The following is a 26,479-nucleotide window of genomic DNA, read 5'->3' on the forward strand; positions in this document are numbered from 1 at the left end:
CATTATGGAGAACCTCAGTCCGCTCGTTCTTTTGGCTGCAAAATCCTAAATTTGGCTGCCTCCAGTCTTGGATGCCATTAAGCAATCTGTTTTTTGAGAGAGCAGCTGCTTAGCCCTTGCTGAAAATTAGGTCAAGAAGGGATGTCTGATGAGAGGGCTTCCTGGGTTATATATGCTGTCCTTTACTTAGCAATTTCAGAAAATCTAGTCACTTATTTTAGAGTATGAGATGTGGAAATCTCCAAATTTTAAAAATGAACAAGAAAACATAGCTATCACAGCCATTTTAAAAAGCCACGTGATTATTAGGGGTCTGACTTAATCTAACACAACTGCCCTTCGCGCCCATATACAAATATTTGGTTGTAACCTGTTCTGTGCTCACATGTGCTGTGGGATTGGATTGTGTGAAATTTGCCTCCCGCCACCCTCTGTGGTGCACATCATTTCATGAGGTGCCAGATTCACACCACCGGGAACATCAATTCTTCCATTTATTCCTAGTCCAGATAACGGATGTGGGCAGCTGCAGTAGCATAAGCCTCTCCGGGATGCAGCGCTAACACACCGTGAGTTAGCGTGACCTGCAGGGACCACATCAATCACACGTCACCATTTCCATATGTTGAAGCTGTCGAGTGTAATGTGGATCTCTGCCCACTAGGAAGCACACGGAATAAATCCATTTTGCACAGTCCACTGAGCATCATCAGATGGCATCATTAGCGTTGTGCTAGTGTGAATTTCAACCAGCGGTGTCAAGGTGAAAAATGTTGTCACAGCCTTAACAAATCAGGGAGATGAGTTCATCAAAGCTGCAGGACTCCAAACTGGGAAATGATCACCTTCCAGCCAAGACTGTGGAGTACCTTCCTGCCCCCTTCTCCACCCTTCCCAGGCTTGCCAGCTTTCTCCGTGGGCACTGTTATGCCATTTAGTTCTACCCTACTTGGGAATATCTGTTATGGGCACCAGCAGAAAAGGAAGAGAGGGCCTTGAGAAAATGAAAGAAGATCTCTGATTAGGTGTCCACTGGGCCCTAGGGCTCTGTTGCACATTGGGCAGATGCAAATGCCATGAAATGTGTTTATTCTGAATCCTGTCCATCATTCACACCCATTCGCAAGCAGTGCAATACACGCAGCAAAAACTCACCAGAAGAGCAGTACCTATTCCTCCTACCCAGCTAAATGCACTACTTTGATCACTAACCATAATTTCTGAACCAGAACAGCACAGAGCTCTGCAACCAACAAAATTCACCTCGTCTTGCCCCCAGAAACCTCCTGTTACTTTGCAGAGTATCCAGAAGATGAAAACACTGATTGGATAACGTCGTGAGAGCCAATTACAAGCAATGCACTTTCCACTGCCTGATGCTAAAATCAGCTCATTTTTTTTTTATTTCTGAAATAAATATCTCTGCCAAATAAACCATCATCTGGGATACTGCTTCCCAGTTCCTAGCCAGCTGCAGACAATATGCTTTTAGCAGAACACCTAGTCAAAGAAAAAAACATATTCTGTACACCGAGATGCAACCAGGAGAGCAGATCGTGCTATACTCGTGGAGCATCACTCTTGGAAATGAAAGGCAGGAGTTATCTTCACATTTTTGGCAGCACTTACTCTGAGGTCAAGGTCAAAGCAGATATTCTAGTGTCCATATGGCTAATATTTCATGCCAAGACAAGTTGCTGCCACAGAACAAATTCAAAGAGGAAAGGATGACGATTTTTTTTTTATTTGGTGTGTGGAGATAATGTTTCAGGAAACTTTAGGCCAGCTGTTCTGAGCACACAAGATGAAGTGCATTGACAGATCTGAGATAGTAGATTATAATGATTGTAATGCCTGCTAAAATTTTTGGATGTTCTTTCTGTAACTACTTTCTCTCACACCTCATGCGCAGAAAAAACATCTCTATTGGGTTAATGTTTTTCTTCAGGATATTCCTTAAGGAATAAGGAAGTTGACAGCTTTTCTGCATATTGTGCCCTGGGGTTAGAAACCCCGATCTTTGGCTAAAAACCTACCTAATATCCATCTCCACTTCTTGAAATACTGACACATCAGAAGTTTGCTGCTATAAAGATGTATAATCTCTCTGGGGCAGTCTGTTGTGATAGCAGGTCACCACACATCAGGCACGGGAAGCCAGATGCATTTAGCTAGTACCTTTAGGTGGCTTGTAAAGTATGAATAATTATTCAAAGGAAATACTACATCAGAAGTAATTTATCTGACAATAAACAGTAACCACCATGACATTTGGCTGTCTTAGGCTGTGGCAGTCAGGTTTTGCTCATCTGCTAGACTCCCTTTAACAGCCTCTGCAGAGCCACTGTGGCCCCATAAGCTACAGCTTCTTAGGACTTTTTTTTATTGCTTGAATGGACCACAGTAACTCCCTCAGTGACAACCAGAGCTAATCTGTGCCCCTAACTACTGAAAAAATATTCAACTTAGTAGATCATTGTAAAAATAGCCAGTGCTGTATATTTAGGGAGAATCAGCTGATAATAAGGACTTCACAGTGGGCTTTGCTGGCCTTTTTAAGTAGAATTAATTGGCTTTATAATTGATCAACAGCCAACTGGAAAGCAAAAGTAAAGCTGGAATCAGTATTTTCAGATGCTCTGCATCATAACCTAAGCATGCTCTGGCTGGATTCGCTGTGACCTGATTGCCCAGAGCTCCCGCTTATTTTTCTATCACTTGAGGATATGCAATGTCTTACAAAGTGGGACTCTTATTGAGGTCCCTGGTATTAGACTGCCCTGTTTGGCAACTTTGGCTTAAGCCAAGGAAAATGATATTCTGAATTTCTCTACTAAGGCGCAGGAGGCATTTGGCACAGAAACGGACTTAACCAACCCCTTCAAATTTCTTCCTTTCCCAATCTCTGTCTCTGCTTCACAAATGCACCCGCACTGAGAAAAGGGCCATGGTGGGTATGACGCCAATCGTCCCCCGGTGCCTCAGCTTACCCTCAATCAGACTACCACTGAAAGGAAACCTTCTGGTTGCTATTAAGTTGTTATGGCCAAAGTTTTGATATCCCAGGTGAGATGGCACATAGCAGATGCTCTTGGTCAGTTCAAAGTGCAGTCCTGCAGCTCTTTGCCAAAATCCTTCAGTTTTGGCTGCCTAAGACTCTTAGCACTGATCTTACTTAGAGCGTGAGGCCTTTGGGGTAAGGACTGGCAGCCCTTACTATCTGCTGGCATAACGGTAATACAGACTGATGTAAGCACATTATAGCAAATAATAATAAATCACATTTTCAAAGGTCAGTTCACACCATTAAGTTTTTTCATAAGGGGCCATTTCTAAGGTGTAGGAGCTCATGCTCAGAAGGGGTCAAACTGGTTTGGCTTTTAAATGCTGTATGTCGAATTCCCACTTTCGGAGTCTAGTTTTATGACTACATTAAAACCATTCAACCCTAATGAGAAGGCTGACTGACCTGACGTCTCTGTGGTGTGAACTGTGTCATCCTGTGGTCTTGCATAGTGAACCAAGAAGGGAATATTAAGTACAAAATTAATTAACTCAAGGATGAAGCACAGCAGAGTGACAGCAGAGTGTACACAGAGGGTGCCAATGTACATTTAGCCATAAAAAACTCCTTCCTGACAACTTGGTGCAATGGTTCAAATCTCAACAGGATCTCCCTGCAGTGCTTCTTCCCATTGTACACTTATGAGGAGTCCAGAAATGGTGTGTACAGTTGCATATGTGAAGAAAATGAAGGAGTTCCTTTACAGCAATGTTTTAAAAGACTGCGGTTGATGTCCTCAGCGAGTCTCAGAAAAGTCGGGGGTTAGGAATATTTTGCTTTCCCAGACTATGAAATCCGCAGGGTCCTACCAGTTGGGAACTTCCTCATAACCCTTTTATTTACACGCAGGAGGCAGAACTGCCTCCCTCCAAACCAGAAAAACAAAGCGATTCCGGCCCCAGCAGCTGACGTTCTTTGACTGTTTTATCTCAGGACCTCGGGACTCCCCGCTGGGAGCCAGTCTCCTGGCATAGGACAACATTAAAAGGCTTCATTTAGGAGTTAATACCGCCTGGTGCTGCACGGGACACTTCATGGGCAGTTCGAGAACAGCCTTTTTGCATGACATGGCAGAGCAGGCAAGCGGCTGTCGAGCCAGCTCGCACATTCAGCCTCCCCGGGGCACCCCCTTTACACAACACAAACTTACATAACTTCTGATCTAAAGCCTGTGGAAAGGTTCCCAATGACTTCAGCGGACTTTGGACCAAGTCTTAATTGCCAGAGATACAGTGGAAACTTTTGAGCTCCACATTCACATTTTCTACAGCAAATGAATATGCACAACAAGCTCAGTCTGGTGTTTGACCCCTTCTGGCCTCTGCTACCTCGGACCTCGCAGCAAGACAAACAGAGCCACCCTGAGCAGTACTTGGCAAACATTTTTTCTCTAGGAAGACAGGAAAAGCTTTTTGTGCAGAGACCTACTGCGGGACTCATTATTTCAGACTGTTGCGGGCAAGGGAAGCAAAGGGAGCCATCCTACAAAGGACCCATTATCTACAGACCCAGGGCTTGGGTGCACATGGGCAGTGTACGGGATGCTGAAGCCTCTCTGTGCTTCCAACAGTCTTGACTTACTAATAGTGAGAGAAGGTTGTGCAAAACCCGTTCAAAGCAACAGCAACGTTATAGTTGTAACGAAAGCTTTCTTCGCGATACTATTAACTTCTCATGTGTCTCTCAGCAAACCTAAAATGTTACAGGGAGCAAAATGAATCCTTAATAGATGGAAACTGTGCAGAAAGTATATATTATTACTTTTGTTATGGTCATTTTTGTTACGGTCATTTCTTCGTAATCTGTCAAAGCAATATGATTTTCACTCACAATAAAGCAGCCTTTGTACAAACAAAGAGTTAAGTAAATTTCATCTCCATGATTGGTGGCAGAACTGAGGGAAAAAAAAGTAGGTTACTCTGCATAGAAAATTTCTCTTCTCTGCCTGTCTATCAGTGGCTGTCATGCCAGAACTCCTAGATAATAACTTACAAGTTATTGTCTGTTTTTCCTTGTAAGTATTAGACAGGGTGATCAACTCCAACTTCGATACACAAGGTATTTGGTAAAATGCAGGGAATGAGACACACGGAGTAACAGCCCTTTTTGCAGTAACATAAAACAGCATCAGCAGAAGCTCTGGAAATCACATGTACAAACAAATTAAGCAGTACTCGCTGACACTCCCTGTGCAACAACAGTAACGGTAGCTCCAGTTTTCATGTGGCAAGATGTCCCAGTCCTTTAACGATATAAAAACATTGCGGAACACTATTATTGCCTCTAAGATGCACTTCCATCACAGACTTCGAGAGAGTGAGCCTGTAAATCAAAATTCATTTCTGGTCCTCCAGGGAGTTAAACAATGGGTGATACAAATAGGACAGTGTCGTGTAGTCACAGAGCGGGCAGCTCCCAGTTCATTCTCCCACTGCACTAGAGACTCACAGATACTATGGAAATAGGTGCTTTAGAAATGCTTCAGATACCCTATTCAGCTAAATATATACAGACATCTGAGCCGTTAAACCTTGTGAAAAGGCTTACTGACAATCTAGGACAACAGTAATTACTGAGAGGAGGGTAAGAAAAAGAAAGAGCCTGACTCTAGCTGCTTGTTCAAGGTAATCACTTACCTGAAAATATCATTTGGACTTGTCAGCAGACATCCTCACCTGCTCACATCACACAGATTTGGAAGCTTCATCCCTCAGTAGAAAAAGGAAAAATACATCTTCTCCCTAATGAGGCAGCTGCACGCAGGAGTTGCTGTTATTGTTGGAACTGGTTTGGAGGAATGAGGACAGAGACAGCCCAGGCAGGCGTGTCTTGCAGGGCTGTGCAGCAAGAGGGCTTGCTCCTTTATGGAGTACCTTTGCAACTGCAAGGCAAGATTACTTACTGAGCCAGTTCCACTCTCCGCCAGCAGATCGAAGGGCTGCTTGGTATTCCAGCTTGGTTTCCCATCAAGTCCAGATACAGTTTGTCTGACACGGGTCTATTCAGATGCCAGAGGATTGCTGGCAGTTCTCGTTTTCTGGGAACAAAACAGCAACAAGCACCCCGGCTGCACGTCCTTGTGAGGCTGTTCAGTCCCTATTTCAAGGCAGAGTGCCCTCCCTCCAGTGCAGCATTTAGCTTTTTGCGTGTGGATGGATTTTACAGATCTACCTCCTTCTGTATCTCCACCAGACTTTCCACTTTATTCAATTATCTCTAATGATATTAATATTCCTGTCAGAGGAAAATATGGGGAATGAAATAGCGATGATCTTCTCTCCTCCTTCCCTGGCATCAAAATGCATGTTCTGTATTTTATTTCTTCACTCCTCAGTGGTGAATGGGCAATGTCTACTTTGTAACCATAAAGAAGTCCACAGATCCTGTGATTCCTAAAGCCATAATCCTGCCTCCCTTCTTCCATTTCTTCTTTTTTCTGTTTCTCTCTTTCTCTCTGGCACAGCTGGGTGTCTGGAAGAACACACTGCCCGAAAAGCACAAAAATGTGCCCTGTGCAGCCAACTACCAATCCCTCAAAAGGCACGGGGAAACGGTACGAGAGCAACAAGTTGGGGGCTTCCTGAGAGCAGTGTAGGAATCCCCCAGGGGTCAGAGGGCAATCCCCACTACTCAGTCTTTGATTCAGAGTCTCTGCTGTATCCAGGGGTGCTGCAACAGCCCGAGCAGTTTTGTTATATGGGCTCCTCACAAAATTCATTCCTAATATTTTGCTAGAGAGAAAAGCCAGTTCCTTCTTCTCTCTTCTCATACCAGGTGAGAAGATCCTCCTTTTTTCAGGCCTTGGATACAAGCATGTTGCAGCCAGACTTCTTTTTTGACGCTGTGGCCAAATCAGAAAGGAATGATGCTGTGACAATAGGTTTGAGATTCGGCAGCACTAGCAGCTACGGAGCCTCCAACAGTGACCCCAGTGCTGATTTTCGGGGACTGAAGTCCCTATCAGGAAGGCTAGGCAGATGCATATATTGTATCACAAGTATATTTTACCCGTAGTTAGACAAACTCTGTTTTCACAGCCATGATCATTTCATGGAGGACGTGGAAAGACAGAGTACAAATAATAATCTTAGATCTGCTTTGCATTTTTGTGCTCTCATGCTGATGCTCCTTTTCTCCCTGCCATCTGCAGTTCACTTTTTACCCTTACTGTTTCCAGTCTGAAGGTTTTTCTAAATAAAGATATTTAGTGCATTATAAAAAAAAAAATTGGTCCTTGCAAATATCAGCTTGTTTAGCAGTTTCTAGAACTCATGGCTGATTAAGAGCTTGCTGCTGAAACAATGATTTAGCACGAAGCTGCAGCTGGCGTAACAAGAGAACCATGCCATGTATTTTAACCTTTGCTGGAGGATTTGCCACATCTGTAAGTAGTAACTCACCACAGATTTCTTCCCTGTGTGCTGTCATGGATGGAAACATATGGCTTAAAACTGCAGAGACCGTCATTTGGAATTTCAGATGAAAACTCTTCATAAGGACAGAGGCTCTGTGCATTCCCTTGTCCAAAACCACATGGAACAAACCAAAAATAATTTTAAAAGCACACGAGTGTTCCTTGGTCTGACAGCTCACCCCTCACACAAAGCTTGTCCAGCCCCAGCTTTGCAAATGCACATCCCTTCCTTTCCAGCCTTCACTTGGCAGCAGTTTTTGTTGGCAGGATGCTGTTGCCAAGGGAGACAGAAAGGATGTGCAGCTGGCTTTTCTTTCACCTGCACTTAGTGCTGCTGATCCTATTTATGTTACTGCAGAACCTTTGGCTTCTAAGAGACCTACCATCAATGTCACCGGACCCTTTGAAGAGTTTTGACAACGACACAAATAGCTGTGGCCTCTGATGGAAAGCTTAAAAAAGGATCTCGCCGAAGAGAGGATGTAGATGGTGTCACAGATGCTGACTCAAGCAAGGGTATCCATTTCACAAGCAGCAATAAGAAGGGGGAAAGGAGGATTCAAAGCCATCTTAAAAAGGTTTCTGACAACTCCCCAAAACAGTAACTTCAGATATGTAAAAGTTACATGCTTAATCTAAGATAGCTGTAGCTCTGGCAGGCAATTCACCCCGTCCACAGGTTGACCAGTACCCCAGAGAGGCTCCTCTCTTGCCATTAGCAAAAGAGGTCACATAGAGGATGATGAGCTTTAACTAGATGTCCAGCTTTCAGGTGATGAAAATTAGGTGAGATGAATCCCACCTTGTATCCCTCTATACATTTAGATGGCATCATCATAAAGCAAACCGAGGATTTGTTTAGTACAATAAAGGGATAAATAAAAGTGATGTTTGAAAAGGTGAAATGTCGTCTCTGTATTGCAATGCTTTCCAGGAAGGGAAATCCCACTGCTTTGGACATTTGGAACCAGTTTCTACTGAACACCAAACAACAAGCCTCAGAGAGCAACACTTCATTGGCATGAAGAGTGGACTAGAGCAGGGCCTGGCAGCCTTTCCATGGTAATGCATTAGGAAGCATTTTTCTTTCCCATATTAGAGGGTAAGTGGGCAAGCACTAATTCAGCTGAAGCTAGGAGCTGCTTCCTCTCAAAGAAACAGCATGCTACCCATCAGCTGCGCCTGACCCCTGCAAGGCAAGATGTCTGGCGCCTGCTGAACTGGAAAGTGGCAGGTAGCATGAGGAAGTAGGAGCCACTTCTTCATGCGTAAGCCTTTTTCCAAAAAATCACAGCTCCTAGATCTGCTGCACTCCTTTCAAAATCCTCCCGCTTGTAGTTGGAGGTAACCAAGCCAGAGGCTTTTGATCCCAGCACCAGATGATACATCTTTTCCAAACCTAATTTCTTCAGGACTAAGCCTCTAGCTCTAAGTAATTTATGCCGATTTACTTATCAATCAAGGACGCTTATTCTGGACTCAGGATACTCTTTCATTACAGCACAGTCATTTTTACCTTGTCTTTTCTAAGGAAACATTTATTGGAACAGGTTGTCTATCCGTCTGTCTGTCTTTCCTAGTAACTTCTGATCCATGGCTGATTTCAAATATTGTTAACACACTGTATGACAACTGGTGAGGAGGCAGAACAGAGCACCCTACTCATGGACCTTCTGCTTTGACGATGCAGACCTTTTTTTCTCTACTTGCAAAAGCTGTGCTTAAATTCTCCAGCTGCAGGTACAGAAATGTTGATACTGCAGCCAGAAGAGATGTTACAGTTATGCATAGGCTGACTAACTTCTACAAACCCTGAAGGTATTTCAGTCATTTCATCTGCTCACTGGAAGTAATTTGGATGATTAATTACTTATGCCCCCTTCAAACACATTATTACCTCCAAGTGCCTGGTTATCCTTGTGCTTGATCTCCAATGAGAGCTTGTAATGAGGAGCTTGCACTGATTTGTTACGTGAGCAGGTTACACACAATTAGAAAGTAACTATTATATTTACCTGCAGAAAAGCTTTACTCTGATTTTTTGACCATTGCCCAGCTGAAGGAAAAGGGACACTGTGCCTCAGAGTGAGTAAATGCAGGGGGGGTGCTTGTGCAGTTATTCATTGTCTCAGTTTATCATCTGGGCAAGTGAGAACCAAACCAGGCCAGGACCAAGGGAGTCAGCATTTCCAGTATGGGGACTGGCTACTGGTTTGGGGTACAAAGGGTCAGACTGGAATGGGAATAATTCCCAAGATGGACTTGGGCTATAAAAGGTAGAGAGAGTTTCCACGTCCAGATTTTCTCCTGTGAGCACAGCCTGAGGATGTAAGGATACACATAAATTAGCCAGAAAGGCTGTAACGTGCTGCTTTTATTATCTGCTGGATTATACAGGGCTAGCAAAGCCTCTGGAGTGGATGTAAGGTTGCTAGGGAAAGAAGTGAGCCGTTACTTTTCATTTCTGTTCATCCTTCCTACAGACTAGCGACAGCTTTCTTCTGGCTTCTGGAACAAAAGTTTGTATTGCCTCTTAGCTGTCTTGAGTTGAACGTGGCTTCAGCTAAGGCCGATTTCAGAATAACCTGGATGTTCATCATGGCCCAGCTGCACTGAGCCACATGGGTGCTCCGTGAGCTGCTCTTCAAGGAGGTCTGCTGATGGCCCAAGGGGGCCAGTGAAGCCCCTCCACAGCCTGCAAAAAATGGAGGTGCATGCCTGAAACTCAAGCGTGTCAGGGGTGCATGTTGCATTAGGACATACAAAGATAAAAGGGAAAGATCAAACTCCCTTCTTGAAAATATCAGCTGCTCACTGCAGAGATGAAGAAAGGGTTTTTTGCTCCATTAGGTGAATTGCAAGATTGCACATGTATTGAGATATGGATTTTTTGCCATCCTTTGAAGCTGGGTATTGGTCTGGAAGGAACGATGGTCCAACTTGGTGTAGTAAATCATATGTCCTTATAAGTAAGGTCACAGCAGTAGCTGGATATAATTTCTGCTAATGAGAGCAGGACTCTGCTGCTTATATTTCATTCAGTGTTATTGCTCCTGAATTAGATTCAAGAGGTGGAGATATGCAATATCATACACAAAGAACATAAGGGTGAGATGACATGGTGATACAGTGTACTTGATTAGTCAGGGGATCAGTAATTCAAATGGAAATACATATGAAGTTAGGAAGAGGATCTCACTTTATAAAAATATGCTCTATCAACTCTGCAGTTCATTCACTTCTGCAATTCGTATTTCCTATTCAGCATGAATGCAGTTACACAACAAGGTAAATTTTTTCACCTTTCTGTGTGGATGGTCTCTTTTTACATGCACATTTGCATTTTTTTTAAAAAAATTCCACTACCAATATGTGTGTGCTACTTTGGAATGTTATTTTGAACATGTGTTGGTCTTGTCTTTTCATAGGAACACGTTGCATATCCAAAATATCATTTACATTCAATGGTTTAAGTGTTCATAGTGGACTCAGGTCATTAGAGTTTCATCCTGCCTTAAATGTGACAGGCTGGCACTGTCATACGTGCTTCTTTGCACCACCAACATAGAATCGCTGTTTGGAATAATAGTAATAATAATGAGCATAACCCCTATCACAGCGTTATTCGCACAGTACTTTAAAAGTAGGATATTTTATTTGTCTCTCCTTTCTGGTTAAACCTGCCTCTATTTATATTCAGGAGAGAATCTACTTCACCCATTCCTGAAATGTCATCACCTCCACACTTAATTTTATTTTGGAAGGAAATTGGACTGACAACCCTAACAACTTCTGATTATTCACAGAACAGCCCTTGTGAAGAGATTAAATGTACCAGCTTTTCCATGTTGCCCTGTCAGCACACAGCCCTTCAGGGATCTTCTCTTCATGTGAAAGTTAGCTCAGCCTCAATGTTCATTCATCCTTGACTTCTGTTTCGTTAATACCAGTTATGTTGTCGGTGATATGACGTGGACATCTTATCTCTCTCCTTCCCCCTCCAGCAACTACACTGGGAGCCTCATTTTATTTCAGTCAGGCTATTACATAGTTCCCAAAGCGTGGTACTTACTCTTCAGCTACTGCTGACGGGGGCTGGAGTCAGCAGGCAAACCAGAGAGTGGCTGTTCTCCTACCTCTCCCCTGCACCATCTCCCCTCCAGGAGCATGGTGGCTGTGCAATGCTGCACAGAAACCCTGTATGGCTACATAGAGCACCAAGTGCTCAGACACCTCTGCCTTTACAGTAAATGTGCAGCCTGGGTGTCCCGTGCTGAGAAAGCATCGCAGGAGCAAAGTCCTGAGGTGCCTGTCCTAATGCTTTGCTGTGTGATGTGTGTCTAGCCCTGTGATCCGGCTGCTCTGCTCTTGAAGGCTATTGATTTTTTTTTCCGGTGGAAGTGCAGAAATGCCAGCCATGTAATGGGAACATTCGATTTTTGGTAATTTCAGTGCCTACCTTAGTGGTAGCACCTGGCTTCACTGCACTGCCCTTAATATGTGTGACTGCCTGGGTCCCAGGGGCGGCTTGAGATATCCTGATGCATTGGCAACAAACTTCAAACACAGCTGTGGGTTGTTTCCTCAGAAACGATGCAAATGCACATGTACCCAGTGGTGCATTTGGAAAGACAAATTCATCTCTGAAATAGTTAATAACATGTTTTTACTGCTTACACTGCTCTGATCCAGGCTTTCCTTGGTCTGAACCTAATTTATTAATATACAAAACATAACCTTGAAACTAGGGCGCAGCAGAGCTAATGACAAACGAAGAACTTTCTGTTCAAGCACATTGAATGAACTACAATTAAACATCGCTGGGCCCTCAACAGACAGATTCTGGAAGAGCTGTGTGGCAGTCAGGTGTTACATTCCCATGAAATGCAATGATAATACTGACATAAGTGTCTTGTTGTCACACTTTTGCCTTATTACATTTTCCCTTTCCTCTCCCACTCTTTTTAAGCATTCTCAGCTGTCATTGTACCCGAGCAGTAAAATTATTCCCACGGTAAAGTGCAATATCAGAAAGCAATTCTGTTTGGAGACAGAGCACTAAGTGTGGCATACCAGCGTTAAAGCTGCAGGAGAACATTAGTCTTTGCATTAACATTAACTACCATGGCTAAGAGAATATATTAGCAACAGCCTTAGTAAAGGTCAGGACATCAAGAGGAAGGAATACCAAGAAGCATTATATGAAGGACGTAATTTAAGATAAAGTGCCGAGTTTCAGCCCCATTCAATATGAGTTGAAAGGACTGGATGGAAATAAATAATGGAAGGCTTGCTCGAGGGACCAATTCCAGGACCATTGACAGCAGTGTCAAGAGAAGTCCACTGGGACATATAGTGGCTTCTGCTGCACCAGTGTAAATCGAGGACAACCCCTCTGCGATTAGTAAGATTATTCAGCATACAAATGACTCTGAGAGAACATAGGAAACACTAAAGGAACCAGCAGAAGTAAAACACGTTGGGAGCTGAAGACCAATGACCAAATGAGAAGTAAGAAATATTCTGAAGATTAATGGCAATTAAGAACTGGAAGGAGTAGTCAAAGGAGCAGAGAGGCTCATCATTTGTTCTCTTCAAATCTGGGTGCTGGGTGGGCCACCTGAACCCATCATGACAGCTCAGCACAGCTGGTGCTTGGGTGCTTAATTCCCCCCTTTACCTGTTTTGTTGTTTTGCTGGAAATTAGTGTGTCAGTCAAATAGGAGATTTAAATAAAACTCAAGTACTTGCATACCAAAGATGTGGAAAACAGCTGCTTGGCCCAAGATTATTCACAAACAGTAACTCGTATATAGTAGCGGAAAACAAGTTATCTGGCATGAACCAAGGTCAGTGGCTGAAATGCCTAAGATAACACGAACCTACCTAAGGTTGTATTTTGATGCAGTCAGAATCCGACTTCTTGTTTTGGACGCTGCCTCAGCAAAGCACTGGAGCGAGAGCCGCTTCCATCTGATGTCGGTGGCATCACCCACGTGCCAGAAGTGTCACACATGATCAACGCTTTACTGAACCGGGACCAGGGTGGGAGCAGGCAGATAAAGCAGAGGGAGCAGCAAAATCAACATGCACCTCTGCTGTAACAGGCCTAAACCACAAAAGATTTTTCAGGGGATGTATAGCATGCAGCTCTTTATGCAGATACATTACTCTCCCATTCCGCCGTGCTTATTTAGTGTATATTTACTCAAAAATGTCCCTGCCGGGAGCAGCTCCTGCATGCTCATTCACTGTCAATTACATTGCCAGAAACACAGCAGCACCTACAGCAATGTTTCTATTGCATTACAACTATTTCCTTAAGATGACCTTGGGTCCGAGATATTTATCAGGAGAGAAATAAAACAAAAAGAGGAAAAAATGACACAGAAACAGTTTGTAACAATTTTTTTGTGAAGGTGGTGTGATTTGAGCTTGCAAATTACAGGCAAGCACTTTGTACTTGCTATGGCAATATAAAGCATCTCTTACTCAGAGCTCCATGTCAACTTCTGCCTCTGTCTAAATTAATGCTTCCAATTAGTCCTGTTTTATCCTGCATCCATCACAGGAGATTCACTGTTAGGGCTTTGAACAATACAAATCCATATACTGGTAATTATGAAAAAATACATTTAGTAAGACACAAATGTTTCATATTTATCAGCAGTGCCTTGGGCGCTTCACAGGTTTTTTTCTGACACATTTTTAATTTCTACAGTCAGATTCATCTTTGGGTTTAGTAACTAACTGAAGTCAAAGGCTGTATAACTCTTCGCACTGGGCTCAGGCTTGGCTACTTTGTTTTTTCAGCATGTCTCTTGAAAAATCATCTAGCTACCATGCATGTGTCCAAGGCGGTAACTGATCTTCCAAGCTACGTGGCACACACCATGTAGGGGAAAAAAAATATACAGACTTATTCCTTGAAATTACATCACATTACCTAACTTATTCAGTGCTGTTTCCAAAATTTCTCTCTTTTTATATGTAAAATCTTTGGCACATGTTAAAAACGTATGTGGAATAGCTTAGAAAGGACTGAAAAGATGGCAAAAGTGAAGAATGTACTTAAGGCACCGACCAAAATTATGGTTCCCTAATAAGCCTGTGGTTTTAAGAGACACATAACTGTCACAATAATTATTTAACTGGGCTAAAGCTTTTCAGGTTTGGAGTCAGTCCAGATGTGGTACTTCCAGAAGAGAGGAGGAGAAGGAGCAATGTAAGGCTCAGCCCTGAACCAAAGCAGAGAAGTGCTTGTCTCTGCTTGCTCACTAGGGTCTCGGGAGCAGCTGGACACAAACACCCTTTCACCACTGGAGCAGCTGCTCTTGGCAGAGCATGATTAAAAAGTGAATAAGTTGACAACAATTCTTATGAGTTATTTTAAAAAAAAATCCCTGAAAACAACAACAAAAAAATTTTAAAATGAAACATTATGCGGAATTGTTGGAAAGCAAAACGACTGACACCAAGCTTTAATCTGAGCAGGAGATTTTCACTGATTCTTTATTGCCCAGTCACCTATAGAGTAGCTCTGGAGGCACAGGGAGAGCACGACCTCCCTCAACAAGACCATCCTGATATGAGGACTGTCTGCGTAGCACTGAGTTATCTTAACAGCTCTATCTTGCTGCCTATCATAGACCTTGATGCGAGTGTGGGACAGGGACGGGGATGAAGGGGAAAGGGTGCAGCTGGAAAGCTCTGCCTCTTGGTTTCTGGAACAGCAGCAAAAAAGGCATGCCCAAGGGCAGGCTGAGTCACCTTGCAGAGAGCTGCTCTGCTTCATTGCTGCTTGAAAGGGAACCATTTTAAATCTTGCTCCCTTTGTGGTTCCAGAACAACAACGGTCTAGTGAGAAAGAGAGGGCATCACAAGCTCTGGGGCCAGCCATCAGGTGCACATAGCATCAGGGTTTTCCTAGTTGCTGCTATGCAGCACATATGGGGGCCTGGGAGAAAAATCACAGGGAAATCTTAGCAGGGATGAAACCAGCAGGTTGCTGTAGAGATAATTCGTTAAAATCCTTTAAGTTTTAGTAAAGATTCGGATCTTTTTTTACAACAGGCTAAAACTTGTCCTGTGTGATTCCACAGAGGCTTTTTAAGTCTAGAGGGCGTTAACTTTTCCACAAAAGATGGAGGTAAAGAGCCAGTGGATCACAGCTCTCCAGCCACATGGATGTACGTATGGATGGAAGAGGTTCATTTGGCTTTTCCTGCAGCAGGACTTGTGGGGTGAGCAGGCCCCACCTAGCCCTTCGTTTTCAATTCCTGGCCCAGGCAACACACATGCTTGACCATCTTGTAGGCACTTTAGAGCAACGGACCAGACCCTCAGCTCATGCGAGTTGTCTGGCCCTACTGAAACTCAAAAAGCACTGCCAACTTGGAGCCATCCTGGGGCTGGAAAGCTGCAAGACCAAGTGCACTCTATCGTTTCATGACGTTTTTACAACACGTTTAAAGCCAGCAGCGCAGAGCAACCCCTCCAGACCTCCAGCCTCATCACCGTGGCACAGTTCATTAACAGGATCATATCAATGCGTGCTTCTCCCTACACCTCCCTCCTGAGACAGCGCTGTTGAGCTACTAGCCTTTAACAAACACGCTGATTGCAAGGGGGAGGAGGAAAGGGAAGACAGAAGGGGAAAGGAGAAACGAAATAATATTTTTAGATGGTAGGACAAAATAACCAATTGTAATCTGTTTAAAAAAAATGAATCACCCATTCATTCATTCACAGGCATGAATATGATCAAACTCACCCTCCACAGAATAAGAGTTGCTGATAGCAGTTATGCAAATCCATTCCTAGCAGACACCTGGTGGTGTACATTTACATGTCTTTCTGTGATGTGTGTATGATTATGCTGAAGAGTCTTCTTGTCCAAAGATGAAATCTCTGGACTGACAAGCCGTCCCTTCTGTGTAGCCACAGGCACAAGCATGCTATACCAGCAGTTGTGGGGGAATAAGGCTGGGCATATCAGTGTTATTTCTAATTAACATATACATATATATTTCATGTTTATTTTTTGTTCATCTTTTTATCAATAAACAGATTAGAAAAAAGTACAATCTTTTACAGTTTAGGTCTAGGCTCCTCTTCCAGTAAACACATCAAGGTCTTTCATTTGTCAGAAGTTAGAAAAAACTACTGACACAGGCTGCCCAAGAAAGACAATACCATGGATCAGATGGAGCATGCTGAGGTGGTCCAAAGTGTCCACACAGCGTGGTCTCCATTGGAACAGGAGATATAAATCCAGACTTGTGAGGCTCCTTGCTAGTCTGTATTACAGACCCTGGGCAAAATCATCTCATATGGAGGCATCAACTCGACATGGCAAAACCTCCTACCATGTATGCACGGCATACAGCTTATGAAGATAAAAATCCATTTAAAAGGATGCCTGCTCATGCAAAGTGAAGCCACAATCACATTTGCTTAACTCTAAATGTATGTCACGATGACTGAAGCTCAGCTCAGGTGTAGGGATTGAGTGCTCTGACTCTAATTCACAAGAGGTAAAATCATCTTGAACTGAGTGGTTGACACATTGACCTCAGCTGGACCCAGAGGGCCTTGCTGAGGCACATGGCTGTTGGACCAAGCAGAGAATTGCGTCAAGAGATGTCAGGGGATGGCTGGGCCATTTGGGGAGGCATCTTGTGATGACTTAGGGGCAGGAAGACTCAATTTCATAACTACTGTTCATCTGCAGTTTGCCTGATACAGCATGTGACAATCCGATAACGGGCAGGGGCTGGAAAAATCCACTTTCTGTAAATAGGCTATGGGTTTAAGGGGTTTTAACATGTCTGTTCCCTTTAACCATTTACAGCTTACAGTGATTTTTCTTAGGTCAAGCACCTTACTTGAAGATGAAGGGGCAGATTTGGTGGAATTTTATGTGGAATTTATGTGGAATTTCACACAAGGGCTCAGCTTGACAGAAACAACAAAATTCACCCAACAAAAAAAAACAAGTCAAAGGCTGGTTCAAACCCACTCAATGGATTTATGTGACCGATCCCACAACATTTTGATGAGATGTAATCAATACTTGTGTTCTCGGTTTCTAAAAAATGAAAGTTTGTCTCTCTCTACTGTCACCAACATGTCAAGTCGAAGCCCAAACCTGACACTTAAGTGGCAGCATTAACTCTTTAACTACCACTCCCTGGCATGGGGAAGATATTAGAGAGACCCCTGCAGATAGCAGGCTTAGAGAATTGCTGTAAGGAAGGAAAGGAAGAAGGAAGGACAAAGGACATGCCCTAAGACAGGGAGTAGGGAGAAAGACAGAGGAAGGAAAAAGGGGAACAGAGAAAAATAGGAATGGAAAATGGCAGAGTATGCATATTTTCTTACTGAGCAATACTGGATACAAGAAATATGTCCAGAATAAATAACGTTATCTGCAAAAGTTAATTGCTATACACGGCCAAATCCTATTTCTGATCATTGCACAAACCTCCCATTGACATGGCTGAGATATCTACTCCATGCCGAATGCACATTATTTATACTTCAGCCCATGGATTGGCATCAGAGCTGGAACTGGGCCTTTCGTGAAGAATAAATCTGACATTCCTCCTTTTGACCTCGTTTAACATTCTAGGAAAAACAAATTTCTTCACGAATATGTACAAAATATGCCAAGATGAGCTCTGCCCTCGGACTGGCATTTCAGTGGGGCTGCACTGCTGTGTTTCAAAGCAAAATTTGGCCTTCGACTCCAATTGCTCCCAAGTCTAGAAATATTGAATTTATTTTCTTCAGACACGAACTGTTTTCTCCTTCATCACCGAGGTCTATAAAACAAGCTGAGTTCAAATTTCCTAGCGTCAGCTTTTCTTGAGTTATGAGGGCAGAGAAGCTGCAACCGGAACAAATAGGAATAGCTGGTTTATCTTCACACCCACATATCATAAAAACAGCCAGGCTGATTTTGCTGAGAGTTCTTGAAATATTCACCTTTAGGCCAAGCCTGAAAAGTACGCTGCCATCCCCTGAGGAACTTCCTTCAGAAAACTGGGAACAAGTGGAAAATGGGGGTAAGCCTGGAAACAGAAATGAATCTGAAGCTGTAACAGTGGTTTGTTTCCAGAGGAGTAATTGGCAGGTCCCACGCCGCCATTATAAATTAGCTTTGTAAGAGCCTACATGCTCCTGAGCAGGACTGTGGCTTTCTTCTTTCCTAGAAGAGACATTTTTGCTCTTAGCATCAGATAATCATAGGCTGTTTAGGGTAATTTTAATCTGTTTCTTATGTCTGGCAGACAGGAACCCTGCCACAAGGACTATCGGGAATGTCTGCAAGACTTCACCCAGATCCTTGCTCACTGCCTGCTTTAGCAGCCCCATCTTTCAAGTTCAGCCTTGCAGCCCAGACCGCAGCCAGAACTGCGCGAGCAGGACTCCACGCTGCTGCTTGCAAAGCCTGCCCAGGGGTTTTATCATCATCCGATATATTTATGGCTTTCACATGGAGACACGTTGATCAGATGAGGGGCCCTCACTGCATTAGGCATTGCAGGGACATTGTAATCGTCCATCCGTTCTCCAGTGAACACTTGCACCCATGCTTGTCTTCTGCAGCTTTGATAAGAGCAAAGTAGATGTTTAAAAATTTGAGCCACTGGAAGCAAAAGCTCCAACTCCAAATGCTCATAATGGAGGGTTCAAGGAGGAATTTGAGTTTGGTGCTTAAAAACCAACTTGCTTTGTTGCATATAAGATACACAGACTGACAAGAAAAGCTGTTTTAGTTCTAGTTGTCCCTTTTTTGCTAAAAATTATTTGCACTTGAAAACATTCTGACCAGCCTAACTGTATGCACATCCTTAGCCAAAGGCAGTGGTTATGAAACACTGCGTAACTACCCTGTTTCACATGTCATTCCCTGGGACCAGGAATCTCTAGTACAGCATGCAGCCACCGAGGACATCACATGGGGCCACCCTGTGAAAACATGTTATTACTCAGTTGTCACCCTGTCAAAAGCTGCAACCTCTCACTGCTCTAGTGAGCCATGAATGACTTTTTCTGCTCCTGATCAAACTCTTCTGGCAAATATAGAAATACTGAGACAGAAATGCCCATGTCTAGATCACCAGAAAGAGGGGATGCCAGATGCTGAAACACTTCTTTTTTTTTGTGATCAAGGGCAAGTGCTGTGGGCAGAAGACAGCAGTTTCTCAAGGACCCAGGTGTCTGCTCTGCCATTTTTGCTTCATCCTTCTATGACAAAAAGCTTGCACAGTCCTCCTGTGCCATCGGGATTCCCCGTCAGATTCAGTTTTGCCCTGATGCTCTGATGATGATCAGGACATAACGAGACGCAAGGGGGAGGGGGATCTGCCTTTCCACGAGGCACCTGCAATGCACTGAGGTCACAGGGGTTACAGAAGCAGAGCCAAGAGCAGATTCGGACCCATTATCTTTTGGCTGTTTTGAGGAATTAACTGTAATAGTGAAGCTGTTCCTCTTTAGAAATGGGTTACAGGGTATGCATATTTATGGGGCTTTGCTTCCCAAGGTGCATGCACGCAACTCCCATTTAGCTACTGTGGCTGATGTGGGAATGCTGAGAGGTGGAGAGACAAATTAAGAGGAGGTTTACCACTCAGACTTTCAGTGAACATATAGCCTTCCTATTTAAAAATAATAAAATAATGGTATTTATAAAGTATCTGCAACTCAGCATTCAGAAAAACAGGGTAATTTGATTAGAAAAACATTACAAACCCTGAAAATAATGATATAATCCAATAGTAGCAACACTTTTTAAAAAAGCAGATACAATCTTGCCCAGGGACTTAGAGGACAGGGGATGAGGAAGGTCTGTCTTTTCTTTTTTTTTTAATGAAAAGGAAGAAAGTTTTTTAAAGTGGGAAAGAAGATCAGATAGATTTCAGGGAGGAGCAGAAGAGACAGGCAGTCATCAGGGCTGTGTGATATATCCCAGTAGAGAATATGCAGGATTTAGTTGTACTTCATAGGAAATTAGTTACATTTAGCTGGCAGGTGACCCTTGCCAATGGGCAGGTGATTCAGTGTAGGCTCAAACGCCTGGGATGTGCATGTGGAGTAGCATGTCCTGGCCTGGATTCAGCAGTCCTGGAATGTGCTCTTGCTGTCCATATGGCAAAAATAAGAATACAGGAATGATGTCTGCAGCATAGGGAGTACTGATGCATCGCTCGGGGTTAATTTGTTTTACGGATTCACTTCCTGAACATGTAGTTAATGAGTCCAGAAACTATAAACACCAAACCTCAAGCATGCCCTGTTGCATCGATAAGCAACTGTGAAGAGCTAGGCTGGGACATCACATGGACGTTTCTTTTTTTCTTCAAAAGGAACCCCAGAGGCTGCGTCCAAAGGAACATCAGGACACACAAGGAGAGCCACCCAAGCCTTGACATCAGACCTGCTGCCCTGCCCACCTCTGCCTTTCCAGGAGTTGCCAAAGGAGCCTTCTTGTGAAGCTGCAGAAGGGCTGTCTGCAACTCCTGGGAGGGGACATGCAGGGTCTGTTGTGTCCCCATGGTGTTCTGGCCTCCTCCCGCCCAAAGTGGAGCAGGGGACAGCTGATCCAGCCTACTTATGCCCCACTCTGACCCTGTAATGAATGGGGCAGGAGCTTAAATAAAGGGACTTACTACAGGATGCTACAACCAGCTGGCTTTTTAAGGATATAGTAACATACCTATCTGTCTGTCTGTCTATCTATTTATCTACCTACCTGCTACGTATACTGTTTTATATCTATCTATCTAGATATAGAAATAAACATGAACAGTATAATGTATATACACCAGTATAAGATATTACATTGTTACAATAGTTCAAAACATTTGGTGCCGAATTTCACTGTTGCTTTGCACAGCCAGACATCCACCAGTTGATTCAATATATTTTGATTAAAATATTTGGTGGAGAGAGAAGTACGCAGCCAGCATCTTTCTGCAGCTGCCCTCACACACAGGCATGACAGCAGCCAAAGACATGAGGGCACAGCAGCATGGCAAACCAACCTCCCTCAGGTTTCTTTTCTATTTCTGTTCTGCTAAAGGGTAGGAGCCCCAGCTGACTAGCTTGCTACTGAGTGATAGCTGGGATGGAAATTAAATAGATGGAACATTTGCCTGCATGTACAGAGGGGGGCAAATAGGAAGGGAGGGGGAAAGAGTTGATACATAGCAGTCGCTGTAGAGCAGTAAATATTAGCATTAATTTTGCTCATTACAACTACACATTCATTATAGCTTTGCACGTACGAAATCCGTAAGTCTACATGTGCTGAGCCAGTGGCTTGCCATAGCAAGCAGCAAATAATGAATGATGTATTACCTCTTTTATAATGGATTGGTTATTTCAACCATACTTGCCTTGATGTGATGAAATAAATGACAGCAATTTTGCTAATACATGGGTTTTCTGCTCTCCCCCTCCTTTCAAATAGGGCAGAAAGGTGTCCTTTAACATTTAAAGCCATGGAAGAACACAATATGTATGATGGTAAATGACTATAATGTAGTATGCCATAAACTGTAAGTGCCATCTGGTTTGAAAGGAAGCTGATGTGAGGTATAAAGAAGGTATTTTACACACGATAGAGGTAATAAATCTAGAGTTTGCTGGAGGATTTAGATCCAGCTGGAAATAAATCCATTGCAAATATTTTTAAAGTATTGTATAGCTACATTAAGAAAGGACTCTGCCACTGAGCTGAAAGTGCTTCTGGTTCAGCTGGTGATATTACAGCTTTGCCAGTCAAATCCTGATCATATCAATCAGTTTTCTATTTCAGACTGATGATGGGAAATGTATGGCATGAGCAGTGTATTGCATGAGCAATGTTACTATATTCTCCATTAAAATACAACATCCAATTCAATAGCAAAGAATTCCTGGTTAATGTCCGTTTGATAAAGAAGAAATTGGATGGGGTGAGTGCATCACAGCCCTCTTCCTTCCCTGTGCTCTGCTTGCTTTGTTCATGAGGCCAAGCTGTGACCAAGAAATTGGAAAAAGCAGCCAGGAGCAAGTTTCCATGAGCCTAAGCCCAGTACCGGCACACAGCAACGCATAGCCTGCGCAAACCCAGAAGCAGGTGCGGCTGGAGACTCCTGCAGAGCCGTCCCTCCATGCCTGCAGGACACACAGAGGAAAAGGACCTTGGTGACACCTCCATGATAAGGTTATCTTGGGGAAGGAAACCGCCAGAAAGCAGAGGTCATTTCAGGGCTGGGAATACTGGCAAATTCTTAGGATAACATGGATGACCCCACGTTAAAAAAGATTCAAGTTTGTTCAAGGCAAGATGCAAAGATTCAGGGTCTGATCCTGAGGCCACTGCCATCAGTGGAAGGATTTCCACCAATCTAAAGTGACTGTAGATAAAACCCTTAGTTCGGCTCTCATTTTGTACAAGCACCTGGGCCCTACTCTGTCCCCACAGAATGGCAGTGGCCCTGCACTGCTCTAATCCTTGGCAAGAGGATGAAATTGTGCTGGGAACTCGAATAACTCCCACGGCGTGAGGACCACTCTGCCCTTCATTAGGGCTGGATGCTAAGCCAGCTGTTAAATGCTGCTTGCAGCCAGCTGCACTTCTGTCAGCTGCTGTGGCGCTCATCTTCCCTGAGAAGAGGCACCACCTCTTGATGATATGGCAGTTCCCCCTTCTTTTTGCTGGCTTGGACATGGAAGTCCCTGCCACCCCAAGGCTTCTTGATCCTCATCGGTTATTCATTTTCCAGCACTCCCGTTGCTTATTGGGGGTCTCAGTCCTCCAAGTTTTATCAGACCCAGCAGACTGGATCCCACAGCGGTGGTAGTCGCTCCTGATGTTTATCATCACTAGTATTACTGGTTTTCACCACAGGTTTTTTTTTTCCTGATGAATGCTGACTAGTCTCTTTCCCTTCTACCACTTTGCTTAAGTCACATTTGCCCTCAGAGAAAAATGTGGCAGCATCATGAACAAGAATGGAAAGCTCTGTCATATGGAGAGACTAGGATGCAACGTGATTATCATGTTAACCAACTCACTGCCCTTTGGATGCTTGGCCCACATCCAGCAAAGTGACATCAATACGGTGCTCTGGGCACATACTGCAAGTCGTCAGATTCTACTGAAATGTCAAACAGTGTCCTGGATGCTGCAGGGATCTCAGGGGCTGATCAACAAAGTGCTGCACGTCTCTGTGCCTGGCTGGATCCACGCTTCCTCAGCAACACATGCAGCACATTGCGTGGGGGCAGCAGCGCTGCTCGCCCACCCTCTTGGAAAGCCACTGAAATCATTGCGTAATCCCTTGGGGGCAAGCAGGCCAAGGGATAACCTTCACAATTTTCTACAGCAAACATTAGGTGCAATAAGCCGAAATACTAAATGGACATCTGGCCTCACCTTGCTAATAGAGAGCCTTTTCTTGTGGGATTTCTTTAAGACCTTCTACTGAAATGCAAGTATTTCAGGGAGCCTTGTGTGCTTTGGCTCGGGTAAATGGAACAGGCTGCCCAGGGAAGTGGTTGAGTCCCCATCCCTGGAGGTATTGAAAAGACCTGTAGATGTGGTGCTTAGGGACATGGTGTAGTGGTGGACTTGGCAGTGTTAGGTTGACGGTTGGACTCGATGGTCTTGAGCGTCTTCTCCAATCTAAATGATTCTATGATTCTATGAGGGATTGAATTTGCAGCCGTATAGACCACTGGAGCCCAAGCAGCCCCGGCTCCCAGCAGGGGCCCATACGCTAATGAAGTTCTGGCACCCGTCTGCTAGCCACCGAGACATGATCCACCCGTGGTAGGCAAAGGCACAGGCTGAACCCCCTCTTCCAGCACTGGGCTTCCAGTTATACCCCTTTCCTGGTGCTGTCACACACCAGCCGGGCCAGAGCCCGATCCCAGACATGGTATGGCAAATCCAGAGTCGGGACTTTGCTCTCCTCAGGCTCGGTAGCAGTACAGCCACGACCACAGTCTTGCCCTTTTAGCAAATGAAGGTTCATTTCCTACCCAGTCTATCTTTTGTCTTCTCCCTAATCCATCAGCGAAGTTACAAAGCTGAATTTCCATGGCAACAGACTGTGAGGTCAGAGAGAAAGTATTAGGCAGGATCAAGCATCTGAAGTGGAATTGGGAAAGGGAAAGAAAAAAATTACTTAAAAAAATTAGCAGTCATAGCAGAGGGAATAATAATAAAAAAAAAAAAGACAGGTCAGATAATCCGCTCCTGGTGTGAAGGCTCTTTCAGTTTCTGACAAAGCCGGTGCCGGCAAAATCACCCTTTCGTACATGCAGAATCCCAGTTTGTCTCTTTGCTTCCTTTGAAGTCAACAGCAACTCCAATGGGAGCAAAATATAGTCATCCCAGGAATTGCAGGGGAATTCCCAGCCATGAGGAAAATTTCCCAGTATCTGCTTCTTCTTGCTTAGTGAGAGCCCATTGCATGTTGTCACAAGCCTCTAGTGAAAGAACCTCACCACCTCCACAGATGGTGGGACATGGAGATTTTAAACATTTTTTTCTAACCAGAGAACACACCAACACATTTTTCCTTTAATCATCTTCTCAAAGGTGTAGTGACCACAGCCTAAAGCCACGTTTAATTAGCAATCAATTGTTTGCTCCCTGGGGTAGCCCTAAACCAGGCTCCTACCCCACAACAAGGTGCTCCCGGGGGACTGGCTGCCAGTGCCCCCAGCATCCGCATCGTGTGCCCGTGGAGGCAGTGGGGTGAGTCCTGCATGGCCCAAAGATGGATGGCATGACTTTAGCAAGGTCAAGAGATAGAGGAGTGAGGTGGGAATACAGATTTCCCCCAGTGACACCGCCATCCCTTTGGGGTCAGACAAATTGTCGCACAGGAGGCTGTGTTTTTGCACGAAGGCTGGCAGTTTTCTCATATTTTTAATAGGGTCTCCTGCTGTGCCTGAGGCACAGTCACTGAGGCAGGCCCCATGCAATGCACCCGCCGTCACATCGCAGCTGTCACACAATGCTGGCGCTGACGGTCTGGAGCCCTGTCGCAAACCCAGTGCCTTGCCTTCCCTTTAAGCAACGCCATATATTGCACGTCCATGTTTGTTACCACCTTCCCCTTCCAGGCGATCATCTAGGACCTACAGTTCTTCAGAGAAATCCAATTAAGGACGTTGCACGAGCCCCTCTTAAGATGAAAGCCGCCAATTCATTAAGCTACAGGCTTGCTGCCTACACCCAAGGAGTGAAGCACGCGTTTCCCCCCCCGGCAATGCTCCCTCCCCTCCTTCCCGTGCGACCGGCACGTGCTGCACATCAGAGGAGACAAGAGGCTTTGGGGTCTCTGGGTTCTCCACAGGGGATTTTTCTCTCTTATTCAGGAAAAATAGAGGAGGCAGGCGGTATCAGGCCCTGAAAACATTCTCGTGATGTTTGGAGGGGAGGCAGGCAGATATGAAGAGAAGTGCCTATCTGGGATTTATAATGTGCACAGGCCTTTGTGACTTAAATTACTGCTTTTTCCGCTGCTTGATCTGAGAGCATATTTGAGTCGATCTGAATATCAAAGAAATCCAGAAAGGCAGTGGGGCAAGGAGTAGGGCAGAGACTGACAGGAAAATAAGAAACCAGGGAGGCGATACAGAGATGGTACTACAGATAGAGCAGATTAAAAGATGAAAAAAAGAGGTGACATGCCTGGCCAGCAGGCAAAACTGCTCAATTTAAACACACTTATTTTTTCCCCGCTTAATTTTCTGAAATAGACATTTTATGGTCTATTCATAGGCTACACATACCCTCTTTGAAAAAAAAGATTTTCTGACGTGGGGTGACAGAAGAGCTATGATACAGCTTTGCACCAAAGTACTATGGACTAATCCCTGCTGTAAGACCGTTCCTCTGAACCACGTCTCCAGAACAAATCCAGACCTTGACTTGCCTCCCAGGGATGCTTATTTAGCGCACTTGGCCAGATAAAAGCATAAACAAA

General features: G+C 44.2%; 1 protein-coding gene across 4 annotated transcripts in view; it reads right to left on the reverse strand.

Annotated features, from left to right (window-relative positions):
* Window positions 1-26,479, reverse strand: part of TMEM108 (transmembrane protein 108) — a 173,532-nt gene that overhangs the window by 13,079 nt on the left and 133,974 nt on the right. Inside the window, exon 1 of one of the 4 annotated variants that reach the window (XM_076332310.1) lies at window positions 5,701-5,957. The exons of the other annotated variants lie outside the window; for them this stretch is intronic. Within the exon in view, the coding sequence (XP_076188425.1) occupies window positions 5,701-5,713 (13 nt within the window). The 5' untranslated portion in view covers window positions 5,714-5,957. Of the gene's footprint in view, window positions 1-5,700; window positions 5,958-26,479 lie in introns of those variants that run through there. 4 annotated transcript variants of the gene reach the window in all.

Source organism: Aptenodytes patagonicus, chromosome 2 (genome assembly GCF_965638725.1).
Source record: "Aptenodytes patagonicus chromosome 2, bAptPat1.pri.cur, whole genome shotgun sequence".
In the NCBI taxonomy this organism is placed as follows: domain Eukaryota; kingdom Metazoa; phylum Chordata; class Aves; order Sphenisciformes; family Spheniscidae; genus Aptenodytes; species Aptenodytes patagonicus.